Genomic DNA, 16,580 nt, shown 5'->3' on the forward strand with positions numbered 1-16,580 from the left:
GGCGTAATTTGTTTCCGATGGTTTTCTTCGAGACTGTGGTTCCATCTCTCTTCAGGTCATTGACCAGGTCCTGCCTTGTAGTTCTGGGCTGATCCCTCACCTTCATCTTGATCAGTTATGCCCCACGAGGTGAGATCTTGCATGGAGCCCCGGAACGAGGCAGATTGACCTTCAACTTGAACTTCTTCCTTTTCCTAATAATCGCTCCAACAGTTGTTACCTTCTCACCTAGCTGCTTGCTTATTTTCCTGTAGCCCATCCCAGCCTTGTGCAGGTCTATTATTTTATCGCTGATGTCCTTACACAGCTCTTTGGTCTTGGCCATTGTGGAGAGGTTGGAGTTTGTTTGTTTGAGCATGTGAACAGGTGTCTTTTATACAGGTAACAAGTTCAAACCGGTGCAGTTACTTCCGGTAATGAGTGGAGAACAGGAGGGGTTCTTAAAAGAGAACTGAGCCGAAATATTTACTAGTTGGTAATGTATCAAATACTTATTTCATGCAGTTAAATACACATTTATTATTTTAAAATTATTCAATGTGATTTTCTGGATTTTTTTAGATTGTCCCTCACAGTTGAAGAGAATTTATGATACAAATTACAGACCTCTACATGGCTTGCAAGTGGGAAAACCAGCAAAATCGGCAGTGTATCAAATACTTGTTCTCCCCACTGTATTATCGCATACCTACTTTGTTTTGATACAAAACTCCGTGTAGCATGCATCACCGAGTGTCAAGACGGACTTTGTTGGGATTTTATGGGTGAAATAAGCAGGGTCGCGATGCAGAATTCACAGACAACAAGAAGTGGTCGAGATTTATTTTTCAAATATTTACCCTTTTAAACTTTTTTTTAATAGGGGAAAATGCGACAGTATATTAAAAAAAATTTTAATTAAGCAATTGATATGAGGTCGATATCCGCGGCCTATTTAGACACAATTTTTTTCATTATGACGTAATTTGTTTGAAAGTTTAAAATATGCGAGTGAATAATTCGTTTTTTTTAAATAAACATTAGACATTGATTCATGATTCTAAGCTAAAAATGATAGATGATTCCAATAATATATATAATTACCTTCATTTTATGGCTGGATTGGAACAAAAGCAGTTCCGCGGTGTCTGTAAACAAGGGTCTCCAGGGTAAAACAAATTAAAATAGTTTGGGGGCTTAATGCATGTTGTTCTATCAAACACAAATTTGTAAAATGAGAACGGGATTATGAGAATATTGAGTTTCACCAGGCAAATTTTCTAAACGGGCACAGGAAATTGGATGCAAAAACGGTGAAATGCAGTCCGGCGGTGGGCACGCTCTATAACAGTACTTCTCAAATAGTCGGGCGGGCCCCCCCCAGGGAGGCGCAGAGCGATGCTGGCGGTGGCGTATTTCACCTTGGAATATACTTTTTTTGCGGGACTAGAATAAAGTGTAATAGCACATCCACTCAGTGGGTGACAGTGCCGCTCTCATTTTCAGAGTGCGCATTATTTTTCAACCAACAAGAGCACACAGCAAAGAGCACTGGAGAGATGTAGAGCTAAGACGAGGATATATGTCGAAGCGTATGTATCGTTTGACTTTTGATACAGTGGGAGACGAGGAAAGACCAGTCTGTTTACTGTGTATAAAAATGTTTGCAGCAGACAGCAGGAATCCAAATCAATTAAAGACGTTACTTAAAGACATTAGACTCCCAACAATCGTCCCGCTTTGTTTTACATCAGTAAACCAGCGAGCAACTTCATATAATGTGGCATACCAAGTTGCTCAGTGCATAACAACCCACACCGTAGCGAATGAGTGGTTTCTGCCTGCATCAAAAATTAAAACGGTCCCACTGTCCAATGACACGGTTGCTTTTGTTCTATTATGTTTTTTTCTGTCAAATTGTTTGACATGCTGTCCTCATGAGTTAATGTTGCTAATCAATATGAATTTTTATTTATTAGTGTTAGATAGTGTTATTCAGTTTTTTTTTTTTTTTTGAATGGGATTCCTTCAGCGCACCGCGCAGCCCGAACCGCTTGACCGATCGGCACCGTTCAAGTATCGACACGTCCGGAATTTTTGCGCGACGCTACATAATTTAGGTATCATAAAATTCAGGGACGGTGATGGGCATAAAAGTTGTACACAGAATTTGAAAAAAAAATTGCAGTTCCCCGGAAATTTGACAAAAACTTGCCCATTCATTTTTAATGAGGAAAAAAAAGTTTCAAAATGTATCTTGTCCTCCGATTTTCGACCAAATCACACAATTTGGGCATCAAAAATTCCAGGACGGTGAGGGGCATGAAAGTTATGCACAGAATTTGGAAAGAAATTATGGTTCCCTGGAAATTTGCCAAAAACTTGCCCATTCATTTTTAATGGGGAAAAAAAGAAAAGTTTCGTATCTAGTCCACACAATTTGGGCATCAAAAATTCTGGGACGGCGAGCGGCATAAAAGTCAGAAATTTTTTTTGAAAAAAAATGTACGATTTCCCGGATATTTGCCAAAAGCTTGCCCATTCATTTTTAATGGGAAACAAAAGTTTCAAAATGTGTCTAGTTGATTTTTTTTTCAGTATCAAATAGTCAAAAAATGCACTTTGATGTTAAATTCTATGTTGAGCTATATTACTTTTTTTCTTTCATATTGAAAAGGACATCATTATACAGAGGTGTACTTACAATAGTAATAATTTCATAGACAAATTATACTATTTACAGTGGTGGCAGAGAGTTGGAGGGGGGCGCAAAACGTCTTCTTGGCGGTGGCATAACAAAAAATAGAGAAGCACTGCTCGATAAGATCGCTGGGTGAAAGATGCTTCTGTGCAGGAGCTGGAGTACACGTAAGCCTAACAACTACATGGACCAATATGAAACTTGTGCTGTGATACGGTCCTGGAATCGTCGCTGGAACGACTTGAACTGCGGATGGTTTCGAGGCTACATCTGTCAGCGCTGCCAAGGTGAGTTCACGCATTCTTGATTTTTGCTGCCTTCTCTTTGGCTGTGTTCACACTGCAGGCATACAGTGCCTTGCAAAAGTATTCGGCCCCCTTGAACCTTGCAACCTTTCGCACATTTCAGGCTTTAAACATAAAGATATAAAATTTTAATTTTTTGTCAAGAATCAACAACAAGTGGGACACAATCGTGAAGTGGAACAAAATTTATTGGATAATTTAAATTTTTTTAACAAATAAAAAACTGAAAAGTGGGGCGTGCAATATTATTCGGCCCCCTTGCGTTAATACTTTGTAGCGCCACCTTTTGCTCCAATTACAGCTGCAAGTCGCTTGGGGTATGTTTCTATCAGTTTTGCACATCGAGAGACTGACATTCTTGCCCATTCTTCCTTGAGAAACAGCTCGAGCTCAGTGAGGTTGGATGGAGAGTGTTTGTGAACAGCAGTCTTCAGCTCTTTCCACAAATTCTCGATTGGATTCAGGTCTGGACTTTGACTTGGCCATTCTAACACCTGGATACGTTTATTTTTGAACCATTCCATTGTAGATTTGGCTTTATGTTTTGGACCATTGTCCTGTTGGAAGATAAATCTCCGTCCCAGTCTCAGGTCTTGTGCAGATACCAACAGGTTTTCTTCCAGAATGTTCCTGTATTTGGCTGCATCCATCTTCCCGTCAATTTTAACCATCTTCCCTGTCCCTGCTGAAGAAAAGCAGGCCCAAACCATGATGCTTCCACCACCATGTTTGACAGTGGGGATGGTGTGTTCAGGGTGATGAGCTGTGTTGCTTTTACGCCAAACATATCGTTTGCATTGTGGCCAAAAAGTTCAATTTTGGTTTCATCAGACCAGAGCACCTTCTTCCACATGTTTGGTGTGTCTCCCAGGTGGCTTGTGGCAAACTTTAAAGGAGACTTTTTATGGATATCTTTGAGAAATGGCTTTTTTCTTGCCACTCTTCCATAAAGGCCAGATTTGTGCAGTGTACGACTGATTGTTGTCCTATGGACAGACTCTCCCACCTCAGCTGTAGATCTCTGCAGTTCATCCAGAGTGATCATGGGCCTCTTGGCTGCATCTCTGATCAGTTTTGAGAAGAAAGTTTAGAAGGACGGCCGGGTCTTGGTAGATTTGCAGTGGTCTGATGCTCCTTCCATTTCAATATGATGGCTTGCACAGTGCTCCTTGAGATGTTTAAAGCTTGGGAAATCTTTTTGTATCCAAATCCGGCTTTAAACTTCTCCACAACAGTATCTCGGACCTGCCTGGTGTGTTCCTTGGTTTTCATAATGCTCTCTGCACTTTAAACAGAACCCTGAGACTATCACAGAGCAGGTGCATTTATACGGAGACTTGATTACACACAGGTGGCTTCTATTTATCATCATCGGTCATTTAGGACAACATTGGATCATTCGGAGATCCTCACTGAACTTCTGGAGTGAGTTTGCTGCACTGAAAGTAAAGGGGCCGAATAATATTGCACGCCCCACTTTTCAGTTTTTTATTTGTTAAATAAGTTTAATTTATCCAATAAATGTTGTTCCACTTCACGATTGTGTCCCTCTTGTTGTTGATTCTTGACAACAACAAAAAAATTTCATATCTTTATGTTTGAAGCCGGAAATGTGGCGAAAGGTTGCAAGATTCAAGGGGGCCGAATACTTTTGCAAGTATTTTAGCCCATCCAGATTGAAACTGGATGGCATTGTTAGGCGTACACCTAATTAATTTGGTGTTTGAAAAAAAAAAAAAAATGCACACATTCACCATGAAGTTGCCAGAATAGATAATCGATAATCATATAACCTGTCATCATTAACTTAGTTATGATCACAAATCTGTCAGTTTCTCCACACTTCATAGACTGACTAAGGTAGAAAACCCCTTCAGTGCGTCGTTATGCAGTCCGTTAATATAGAGCAGGTGTCCTCAAATACAAATCTTGAAGGTTCACAATTATTTTTTTCTTACAAGCATGAGACGATTTATTAATGTCGGTCAAGTACAAGCCTGGTCGAAGGTGGTTTTCTTTTGACCAAACAAAAACACAGTGCACATTCTGATGAAATAAAAATAAATTAACAAAACATTTTCTTGACTTAAAAGTACAAAAAAAAAAAACATGCAAGTACAATGTTTACACATGTACACTAAATAATTGACGAGATCTGTCGTTAAGGTGCTAACAATAACTATTGACAGTACATTTTGTAACTAAAACACTGCTGGACAAAAAAGAAAACCTGCAAGTAGTACAGTACATGTTCACATGTACAGAACATAAATGACAAGCTCTGTCATTAAGGTGCAAACGTAATAATTCTTGACAGTAACTTTAACTGTAAAACATTGCCCAAAGAGAGAAATGGCAATTGTGGGTCATAAAGCAGTGCGTTTTGTGGTTGATGTTGTCATTTCCTCCTTTTTCTTCTTTCGAATATTGTTGCCATCACTTCAGTCATACGCTATTTTATTTCTCCATCAGAGAACGGCTTCTTATGTTTGGCCAACACCCATGACACTGAGTGAGCACTCCATTGCAATTTGTTGTTGTGTCATAGATTTAACAATAACCTTCCTTGACTCTTGATATGACTGCTTCAACCTGTTAATTTCTTTCTTTCACTTTTTATCAGAGCAACTGTCTTGAAGCATATTAAGCACATAGGTTTGGTATTTGCGGTTGGTAAAATGGACACATATTTGTCAGTCCGTTCCTCTTTGAAACGGCGATTTTCTTTGTCCACTTTTCTTCTCTTGGTCAACTTTGCACATGCCATTTTGTTAGATTTGGTGTTCACCTGGTTGCATATGAACAAACAGATTGCAAAGTGCCGGGTGCGACTCGTGTTTCACACTGCCGTGGTCCGTCCACTCTAGTTAGCTAGCAGCATGCAGGCTCTCTCAGCCAATCAGCGCATCCATGCAGGCTCTCTCAGCCAATTAGCACATCGTTGTCTTAGAGATGACAACAGAAGTGGGAACATGGAAGATATCTGACTAAAAATTAAACCGAATTTAGCGATAGAGTAGAAGCGCATAGCGATCTATGATTCATGCAAATAATATGTTTTTTTTTTTTTTTTTTTTCTTCTTCAAAAGTGCCGGTAGTAATAGTTAGCTCCAACCCCCAGCTAACAGCAGAAACTCCCATGTAATTAATAAACCAAATGGTTCGTGTTGGACAAATAAAACCTGGCTTGGACACTACAGACAATCTCTTTGCATGTCTACCTTTGTTATAAGTTAGATCCCAGCTCTAAAATAACGCTGCAACTTAGCCGCTGCTAGCTAGTTAGTCTGAAATGCATTCAGAAGGTCCTAGTAGAGTTAAGTGTGCACTCTTTTTACCACTATCTTTGAGGTGACTTGCTTCTGGAGCATCAGCTGTGTAGCTCACCTTGTGCATGGATGAGTACAGGAACTGAGCTCATTCATGTATGATTATCGTCAGTGGACAGTCATAGTAATACACTAATAATAATCACTCCACCACTTTTATTCCACATATTTATATCGCTACGTCTTACTGTGTCCTACCTTGGCTGACGTTTATTTCCTCTCCAAAAACCAGATAGCGATGAGATTGTGTACGATGGCATCAAAGGCACCTGCAACCTCCAAGTGAATGTGTACCCGGTGAGTTGATGATTGAATGAATTTTAGTTGTCATGTTCTGGAGTTGTTGCACATTGCAAGCAGATCTTGACCGATGCATCAATTTCACGCTGCCTTTATGTGTTTGTAGGAGGTTTTCGAAGTGCTGTTTGAGCAGCGTCTGCGCGCGGGACGCATCATCGTCATCCAAGGAAAAGTCAAGCCCAACCCAACCAAGTAATTGTCCCCATCACCATGTGTAAGACTCACTGTTAATACGTCCACCTGTTTGTATTGCAGGTTTATCGTCCACCTGTCCTTAGGCCACGGTAATGACACTCCATTGCGCATCGAAGTTGATTTCAAAGATGGGGACCTTGAGCTGTTGACCCGCATCGGTAGTCATGTTGGCGGAGAGTATGTCAACAAGGTCATCAAGGAAGACTCCTTCCCTTTCGCAGCCGGAAGCGACTTTGAGGTCAGTATGTCTTGTAGGCACACCTCAGATTTGGAAAAATTTCAGCGGCGGGAGCTTCTTCCCATATCTGCTCCATGCGGCTTTCCCAGGTGGACTAATTGTGCATTCTTTTTCAGATGAACATCGAGTGCGGTGATGACATTTTCCGCTTGGCCGTCGGCAGCGACTACGAGGTGATTTACGAGAATGATTGCTATGATCTGCAAGATATCCATAGGCTGTTGGTGGAGAACGATGTGACGGTGACCGCCGTCAGGCTGATTTGAGGCCGTAGGTGCGGCAAAAGGCGTTACTTCCTGTCGGGATGTCGACACCTGACAACTTTGTTTGCAAAGTTTTTTAATTAATTGTTATTTTGGATTGTTTGCTACGGAGCCCCCCGGGTGCCAGGGTAGAAAAAATAAAAAAATCATAGCTAATCTGTACCCACAGATTACTAATATGTACCCACAGTTTACTAATCTGTACCCACAGATTACTAAACTGTACCCACAGTTTAGCAATCTGTACCCACAGATTAATAATCTGTACCCACAGGTTAATAATCTGTACCCACAGTATAGCAATCTGTACCCACAGATTACTAATCTGTACCCACAGTTTAGCAATGACCCGAATAACTGTAGTCGCCAATGTTTGGCAGGGACTCAAAACGCCGAGGGACCGACCGAGCAAGCACCTGCACCTTTTGCCCTCGGCGGACAAAGGGGTTTTAAAAGGTAACTATTGCAAATTTTCTTTGGTAGCCGTCTACATTTTCAGGTGTCATCAATCAATATGGCATGTTGTGTGTTAGTAGCCGCTAATGTGGCTACTAAAAATAGCTAACTGACAAATGAACACTACTTGAATTAAGCACGCACGGACACGACAGCAGCACAGAAAATTTGCAAACACAACATGCCATATTGATTGATGACACCTGAAAGACGCCTACCCAAAAAAACGTGAAATGGTTGCTTTTTAAAACCTCTTTGTTCGCCGAGGGCAAATGGTTCAGATGCTTGCTCGGTCGAACCCTCAGCGTTTGGACTCGGAGTCCCCGCCAAACATTGGTGACTACTGTTTCCGGGTCATTGCTAAACTGTGGGTACAGATTAGTAAACCGTGGGTACAGATTAGTAAACTGTGGGTACAGTTTAGTAAACTGTGGGTAAAGATTAGTAATCTGTGGGTACAGTTTAGTAAACTGGGTACAGTTTGCTAATCTGTGGGCAGATTACTAAACTGTACCCACAGATTAGTAAACTGTGGGTACAGATTAGCTATGATTTTTTATTTTTTCTATCCTGGCACCCGGGGGGCTCCGTAGTTTGGCTCCATGTAACCCATCAGATTATGTAACTGCTCACATAAAATGTATTCTCTTCAACTGCCATTTTAGTTTCCCTATGTTACCATTTTTCTTCAATAAAAATCTACTCGACTGTTGATTGAATAAAGTGATTTGCAACTCTTGTGCAAGGTAAATTTCACTAGGGCAGCGCTAAAGAGCCGCGGGTTGCTAAAATAAGCAGCACCTGACTGCAATCAACTGATTACACTTGTAAAACACCAGATTGGTGAAAAAGGTGTGGTCTTATTTTGTTGGAATGAAATCCAGTACGCACTGCAGCCCTATGTAGAATTGACAAAAGTGAGTACACCCCTCGTATTTCTGCAGATATATCTTTTCATGGGACAAAACGACACTTTGACACAATGCAAAGTAGTCTGTGTGCATTTTATCTAATAGAGTTGATTTATTTTCCCCTCAAAATAACTCAAAATACAGCCATTAATACTGTGTATCGAAACCACTGGCAACAAAAGTGAGTGAAAGTTGTCAGTATTAACATAAAGTACAACATATCAACTGTCAATATTTTGTGTGACCACCACTAATATACAGAACTGCCTTTACTCTCCTGAGCATGGAGTTGACCAGAGCTTCATAGGTTGCCACTGGAATGCTCTTCCACTCAATGACGACGTTGCGGATGCCAGCAGTGCCGCTATACTACCAGAAGAAAATAATCAAATCACTGGAAAAAAAGAAGGCTACAGTGTACAAGCTTTGGCATTTTGTGCAGAGGACCACAGATCTGGAATGAACTTGACGAAATACTTAAAATGTCTCACTGCATCTCCATTTTAAAGAAAAAAAAACCCTCAAAACTTGGAGTTTGACTTCTGGGGCAGGGGTGGCACAACATGTTGATGACCCCGAAACGTAGTGTCAGCAATAAAATTAACTTACAAGAATATTTATGATCGTAAATTGACAATGAGTGTTTTTTTCCCATCATTCTTGAGGGGAATTCTAAATCAGGCTGCTTAGGCAATACTTTTCGCCAAGATTGTCATCCATTAACGTAACATGTTAAGAGCTATTCAGATAATTATAGCATAAAGAACATGCTAACAAGTTTACCAAACCATAAGTGTTACTCCAAAGGACCAAAATAACATGTGAAATGATATGATAATGTGAATAATTTCACACATAAATCGCTCCAGAGTATAAATCGTACCCCCAGCCAAACTATTAAAAAAAAAACCCTGCGATTTATAGTCCAAAAAATAAGGTAATTTAAAAAAAAAAAAAAAAAAGACAGCAAATGTGACACACAGAATGGCTTGCTAAAATTTGCTTAAATATTTTGTTCTACATAAAGGACGTTAGCAAAGGTCGGCCCCCCACATTTTTACCACACCAAATCTGACCCCCTTTGCAAAACGTTTGGACACCACTGCCCTAATCTCACCACCCAGGTCACCAGCGAGCCACCTGAGGGTGCTATTTTTAGCCTCCGCAACTGAGCGACGTTACGGTGACAAGTCAACTTCATGAAAAGACAAAAGCCCTCCGGGTCAGAAGAAAAAGAAGGAACAGAGCATAAACGTGAAGAAAAACAGAGGTTTGTTGTGATGATTTTTTTCAACAGCATAAGCATGTGTACTTAGCGCAACTGCAAGCTAGCGGTTATTTACACAGAGTTTATTTGACTTACTGCTAAAGCAAAATTATACTGTATCATTATCCAGGCTGTTTCAGAAATATTTTTAGTATTCAGCCATCTGTGGATTCGTTTCAGTTAAATTTACTCCCCCTCCCATTTTAGAGAAATTTGGACAAAGTGTATGGGGGACTAGAATTGTCTTGAGATCCGAACTACTTTTACCTTGTGTTAAATTGTGCTTTTCAAATAAATTTGCCTTGCCTAAAAGTGCCAAGGTTAATTAAATAAATACACCATTAAATATGCAATTAATCATTTCAAATTCTGTGGTATGGGGGACTAAAAGTGCCACGGATTTAAATGCAAACATTTGTTAGGAAATGTGTCAAAAAAAATATTCAAAATTTTGTTTTTTTTTTTGCTATCATATATTATTTAATTCATTATTATTGGATAGTCCTGTGTAGTTGCAGTGCTTCAAGAATTTATTTTCTTTTAACTACGCCCATCAAAGATAGTGGGGGATCCAACAGACAGGTACACAGGCTGCAAGAATTTAGGCGCTATTATGGTTAGGTCATCCTGGTTTCACAATCAACACCTATTTGACTAATATAATGTGACATTCCACTTTCTTCTCTTTGTAGATGCTCTTCTGAAATATATTCCTTCTACCTCTGTACATCCTGGGCCATCTTTTACAGCGAATTTATCCACATCAGCACCAAGTCCAAGCCCACCAAGTCCAGGAAAGAAGTGCACCTTCCAAAACAACTGTCATATGAAAGTGCAATCGATGCGTTTGCATCAGTGAAGACAAGGTGAGTAAGGTTATAGGTAAAGGTGAAAAAAAAAAGTTAAATTGTTCTGTGTGTCTTTATATAGGTTTGTGTTAATCATGTTGTAATAAGAATTGTATTTTATTCATTTGTTTTTTTAAGTGTTTTTTATTGGGACTTTTGAATAGTTATTAGAGGATTTTTCTTTTAATTTCTGCACTTGTTCGTTGTTGTCTTTTTATATAACAAATTAGAAAGACATTACAGTATGTGGTTTTTCAGTGTGAGTGTTTAAATATATGTGGTGAAAATGGGTGGGGGTGGGGGGGGGGGGGCAACAAATATGTTGCCTAGGGTACCAAATTGGTCAGGAATGGCCCTGTATGAAAGCTAAGACCCTCTCAAATGATGTTGAATGTACAAAAATATATTTGTTTCACTGAAAAAGATTTATCATTTACGGAAGCAAGGATTCATACAATTTATTGACGAAGTCATCAGGAACATCAAAAAAAGCAGTCTTGCATGCCTCCCAGAGTTCATGAACATTCTTGGGTTTCATCTTCCATGTGTCCTCTTTCATCCTACCCCAGACATGCTCAATGATGTTCATGTCTGGTGACTGGGCTGGCCAGTGATTAAAAAAAAAAAAAAAATTATAATTAATTTATCAAATACAGTATCCCAACTTCAATTGAATTGGCACTGTAATAGTTTTGTTTAGTTTTTAAGTTTATTCAGTTTATTCACACATCATTCAAGGAACACACAGTACATGGTCACATACAAACAGTTCTTCTGTTAAGATGCGCTAAAAGGACACTCCAAAGAAACTGTTTAAAGCTTCTACACCCGTACACATATATGGCGGAAAACAAAGACAAGACTGAAAAAGCAGTTTCTGCTCTTGCACCCCTCTTTAAAATAAACTGCTGTATTTTAAGCCATAAGAACTGTTGTGTTTGATAGAACAATATGTCTATATGCTGCCATAGCAGATTCATGCCGCATTAAGTCCCCAAACAATTTTTAATTTGTTCGTTTTACCCTAGAAACCCCCGTTTATAGACGTCGCGCAACCAACTTAGCCATAAAAAGAAGCTAAGCAATCGTATTTATTATTCGAAATGTCTGTCATTTTTAGCTTAGAATCAGTAACTGATGTCTAATATTTAGTTATAAAAAAAAAAAAAAAAAAAGAATTTTAAAATTTATGCACTCGCATATTTTAAACTTTTAAACTAATTACGTCACAATGAAAAAATGGTGTCTGTAAAAAAGTCACGGATATCTTCCTCATAACTATCGCTTAGTTGTATTTTTTTTTTTTTTTTGTTACTGTCGCATTTTCTCCGATATGTTAGATAATAAATAATCGATCCAAACAAAGAAAATTTGAAAATAAAACGTTTAAAAGGGTAAATATGTGAAAAAAAAAAATCTCGACCAGTCCTTGATGTCTGCGATTTCTGCATCGCGACCCTTGTTATATTACCATGTTTCACCCATAAAATCCCCCAAAAAATCAGCTGTGGCCATTCACAGCTGTGGCTTGACACTCATTGATACATGCTACATGGAGTTTTTGGATTGAAAAGAGGTAAGTACGCGATAAAATCTCGTTAAAATCATGGTGTCTTTAATTATGGTCTCTCATGCTCTCACCTCCCGTTAGGGTTTTACTGTTTCAAAAGAAAAACAAATTTAAATGCCCTCCTGGTAGGTTGAAATCCAGCGTAGGGCTACTACACCTGAAAACATGTTTTGTTTTCTCCTTGAGATAAAATTATTTAATTTTATTTGACATAGAACACATACATAACTGAACAGGATGGACATGCAGGTGACAATGTTTTTTTTAGGTAACCTATTGTGGTTCCTCGGTTTTATTATTATTATAATTATTATTATAGTTATTCTTTGGTATATGGAATATTTGATACCGTGTAAAAACAAACTCCAAATATACTATGTAGCGCCAAGTCATTTTTTGTTCCGCCAACGCTTTGAGCCCTATTTTGACCCCCTCAGAATGCTTCAAAACTCACCAAACTAAACAGCCAGGGGAACACTGGTGAAAACTTTGATAAAATGTAAAAAAAAAAAAAAAAAAAAATCAAAGTAAGTGTAAATGTGTGTAGCGCCCCCTAGGAACAAAACCAACATTTCATTTCATTTTTTTTTTAAAGGTGAAAGAGGAGGTAACAACCTAAAAGTTAAAACTTAGAACACATCAGTACTATATGAATGGGATTCCATATGCGGTGCCCAGACTGCCGTTAGTACGACATCCAGTTTGGATGGGCAGAACGTGTCTGTGGGTAGGCACTGCCCACCCCTGCCCCCCCGGAAATGCCCCTGGAGTGAAAAAATAAATAAATAAATAAATAAATATACACACACATATATATATATATAGACAGACAAAACTGAAAAAGCAATTTCTGCTCTTACACTGCTCTTTAAAAGAAACTGCTATATTTTAAGCCACAAAATAACTATTGTGTTTGATAGAACAATATGTCTATATGCTGCCATAGCAGATTCATGGCGCATTAAGCCGCTGAACTATTTTTAATTAGCCCGTTTCACCCTGAAAACTCCCGTTTACACACGTCGCGCAACCGCTTTTGTTTCAACCCAGCCATAAAAAAGAGGTAATTAATTAGATTTATTATTCAAAATGATTTACTATTCAAAATGTCTGTCATTTTAGCTTAGAATCATTAATTGATGTCTAATATTTCATTTAGGAAAAAAACGACTTTAAAAAATGATTCACTCGCATATTTTAAACTTTTAAACAATTTACGTCACAATGAAAAAAATGGCGTCTGTAAAAAAGTCACGGATATTTACTTCATAACTATTGCTTAATTGTATTTTTTGTTTGTTTCGGTCGCATTTTTTCTGATATGTTAGATGATGAATAATAGATCGAAACAAAGAAAAATTGGTAAAAAAAAACATTTAAAAAGGTAAATATATGAAAAAGAAAACCTCGACCACTCCTTGATGTCTGCGATTTCTGCATCACGACCCTTGTTATATTACCATGATTCACCCATAAAATCCCTCAAAAATCCAGCTGTGGCCATTCACAGCTGTGTCTTGACACTCAGTGATACATGCTACAGGGAGTTTTTAGATCGAAACAAGGTAAGTACGCGATAATATCTCGTTAAAGTCATGGCGTCTGTAATTCTGCTCTCGCGTGCTCTCACCTCCAGATAGCATTTTCCCCAAAAAAATTTTTTTTGGGGAAAATGCCCTCCTGTTTAAAAAATTTCTTCCCCAGAAAATTGAGATCTTAAGCTTTCCAATGATGTATCACACGTGCATATCGGACAATTTTGAAAGTTGGCTAAATTGGGGGTCTCAGAGCGGAACTTCAAGTCACCTGAGTTTTTTCCGCCATATATATATATATATATATATATATATATCAGGGGTCGCGTTAACCGAATATTTTCCGTCGTTGACCGGTTTTTTAAAACGGTGACGGAAAAAACTGAAGTCCATCCATCATTTTGACAGGTTGCAATTCACACCCCAGACCACAGGGTGGCGAGTGAGCATATTAATTAGCTATTGTCTCTCTTGATGCATGACGTCGTTGGCCTTACTCGGAAAAATGTCAAGGCAACTGAGTGTTTGCCTGGCACGGCCAGACTGTTCTCCCTGTATTTTTCAAACTCTGAGAGAAAAGTCTGGGACACAGCCTCTCGAGTATGTACAAAATCAATCGACAAATCAGATTTGTTTATTTGCGTGACGTGTTCTTCACGAGCAACATCACTTTTGCGCGCCGAAAGTCATCTCTACAACAACACGGATGGCGAACGGGAAAGCCGAGAATATGTTCCAATCCGCGGTAAATTCAGTTTTAAATGAGCTAAAACACATCGACACGAGTCATTGACAACAGTGTGTCTCGCACTAGCCATGTTGAATAAACTCCGTTCTCCTCGTATCACAATTCAAACCATCTATAAAATATGCCATATTTTTCTGTAAATTATATATATATATATTCTGTAAAATAATTTGTTGGAATGGAAAGATAAGACACAAGATGGATATATACATTCAACATACGGTACATAAGGACTGTAGTGGGCATTTCACTCTACTGTCATTTAAATCTGTCAATGCTGTCCTCACTCCGAAGCGCCTACTTTTTCCAAAGCTAGACAGCTAGTGAACGACGCCTTAATAATCAGACTTCTTCCTTTTTCATCTGATTTATTAATAAAATGGCCTCAAACCACTGTCCTCTTTAGACCGTAGTGAAACTACAAAAAAAAGTACACAAGCATTGCATGAGCAACAACGTTACTTAGCACGCTATACAGGTTCACTAAACATAAACAAAAAGCGTCTCATACAAAAAATATAACATTTCGCTTACTAACATAATATGTACATTCTTTACAACAACCACACTTACGGACAAATCTTGTCCAAGGATCATATAAGCACAACATTACAACGTAGGCGTCAGCCCGAGACGTCGTGCAGCCATATTGAAATGGCAAGAAAGCAATGAACCATGTCGCAAAGCGACCACAAGAGTTCGCTGTTAGACAGCACAAAAAACCTTGCTGTAAAGTGTAAAACTTACCAAAAGGCAGAATACTGTCTGAGCGGGACATGTGCGTTAATTGCGTCAAATATTTTAACGTGATTAATTAAAAAAATTAATTACCGCGCGTTAACGCGATAATTTTGACAGCCCTAATATATATATATGTATATACACGGTATTTAAACTATATATTAGACATCAGTTACTGATACTAAGCTAAAAATGACAGACATGTATGGCTGGGCTGAAACAAAAGCGCCTGCACGACGTCTGTAAACGGGGGTCTCCAGGGTAAAACGGACAAATTAAAAATAGTTCGGTGGCTTAATGCGCCATGAATCTGCTATGGCAGCATATAGACTTATTGTTCTATCAAACACAACAGTTCTTTTACCTTAAAATACAGCAGTTTGTTTTAAAGAGGGGTGCAAGAGCAGAAACAGCTTTTTCAGACTTGTCTGTGTTTTCCGCCGTATACTAGTAAATGCAGGGATGAAAGTGGCTAGAATTTCTTGCCGTAAATCTCCGACGTGAAGGTTGCCACTGAGCTAGAAATTTTGTTTATTTATGTATTTATTTATTTATTTTGGGGGGGGGGGGGGTCAAACCTCCTAAAATTACTGAAATGCAAATAAAAATGTTTTGGCACAGCTATTTCAATAGCACTTACAAAACTGATTTTCATTCAAAATTGCATTAAAAAAAAAATGATTTGCAAAATAAAAGTTCATAAAAACAGCAATAACCCCATCCTCCATCTCCTAATTTTTATTTTTCCTCATTTCCTCACATACTAAATGCCAAATCTCATTTTTAACTACTTATGAACATAGGATGTATATTAAAATTGAAGTTAATGTAAACATTTACTTTTTTTAATGATAAAGATAGGGTTTAGTAACATAATAGTCTAACATAAATGAAGAAATATAAGTCCAAAGTGCACATTGACATCTAAGATGTTCTGCACCTCCCCATTAGAGCAAATTAAACTTAATTAAAATATGATATATAAGCCTCCTCAACTCTTTCCCTGCTCTTAAAGATTTGATCCATTTTCTTTTGCATTGCCCTTTTTTGTCGCATCAATTCAACAACCCTTTTTTTTTTTTTTTTTGCTGTTCCAGAAAACATGCACATTTAAACCAATCAGAGCTAACTATCTCTGCTGATCACATGTCAGTATGTCAGCCAATTGAACGGATAAATGAGTCCAGGCGTTTT

At 38.5% G+C, this 16,580-nt stretch overlaps 2 protein-coding genes across 6 annotated transcripts in view; both read left to right on the forward strand.

Annotated features, from left to right (window-relative positions):
* Nucleotides 1-7,433, forward strand: part of LOC130930789 (myelin-associated glycoprotein-like) — a 36,866-nt gene extending 29,433 nt beyond the window's left edge. For both annotated transcript variants that reach the window (XM_057858926.1, XM_057858925.1), the window contains exons 9-13: nucleotides 2,834-2,967; nucleotides 6,547-6,611; nucleotides 6,721-6,806; nucleotides 6,870-7,047; nucleotides 7,164-7,433. In XM_057858926.1, the coding sequence (XP_057714909.1) occupies nucleotides 2,834-2,967; nucleotides 6,547-6,611; nucleotides 6,721-6,806; nucleotides 6,870-7,047; nucleotides 7,164-7,313 (613 nt within the window). In that variant the 3' untranslated portion in view covers nucleotides 7,314-7,433. The remainder of the gene's footprint in view (nucleotides 1-2,833; nucleotides 2,968-6,546; nucleotides 6,612-6,720; nucleotides 6,807-6,869; nucleotides 7,048-7,163) is intronic.
* Nucleotides 7,434-7,438: 5 nt separating this feature from the next.
* LOC130930788 (DNA (cytosine-5)-methyltransferase 3A-like) overlaps nucleotides 7,439-16,580 on the forward strand; it is a 91,201-nt gene continuing 82,059 nt past the window's right edge. For 2 of the 4 annotated variants that reach the window (XM_057858921.1, XM_057858919.1), the window contains exons 1-2: nucleotides 7,440-9,947; nucleotides 10,637-10,810. The gene's annotated coding sequence lies outside the window, so the exon portion shown is untranslated. Of the gene's footprint in view, nucleotides 9,948-10,367; nucleotides 10,811-16,580 lie in introns of those variants that run through there. The other 2 variants (XM_057858923.1, XM_057858920.1) reach the window with 2 other exon arrangements.

This window comes from Corythoichthys intestinalis, chromosome 15 (genome assembly GCF_030265065.1).
Source record: "Corythoichthys intestinalis isolate RoL2023-P3 chromosome 15, ASM3026506v1, whole genome shotgun sequence".
NCBI lineage: Eukaryota > Metazoa > Chordata > Actinopteri > Syngnathiformes > Syngnathidae > Corythoichthys > Corythoichthys intestinalis.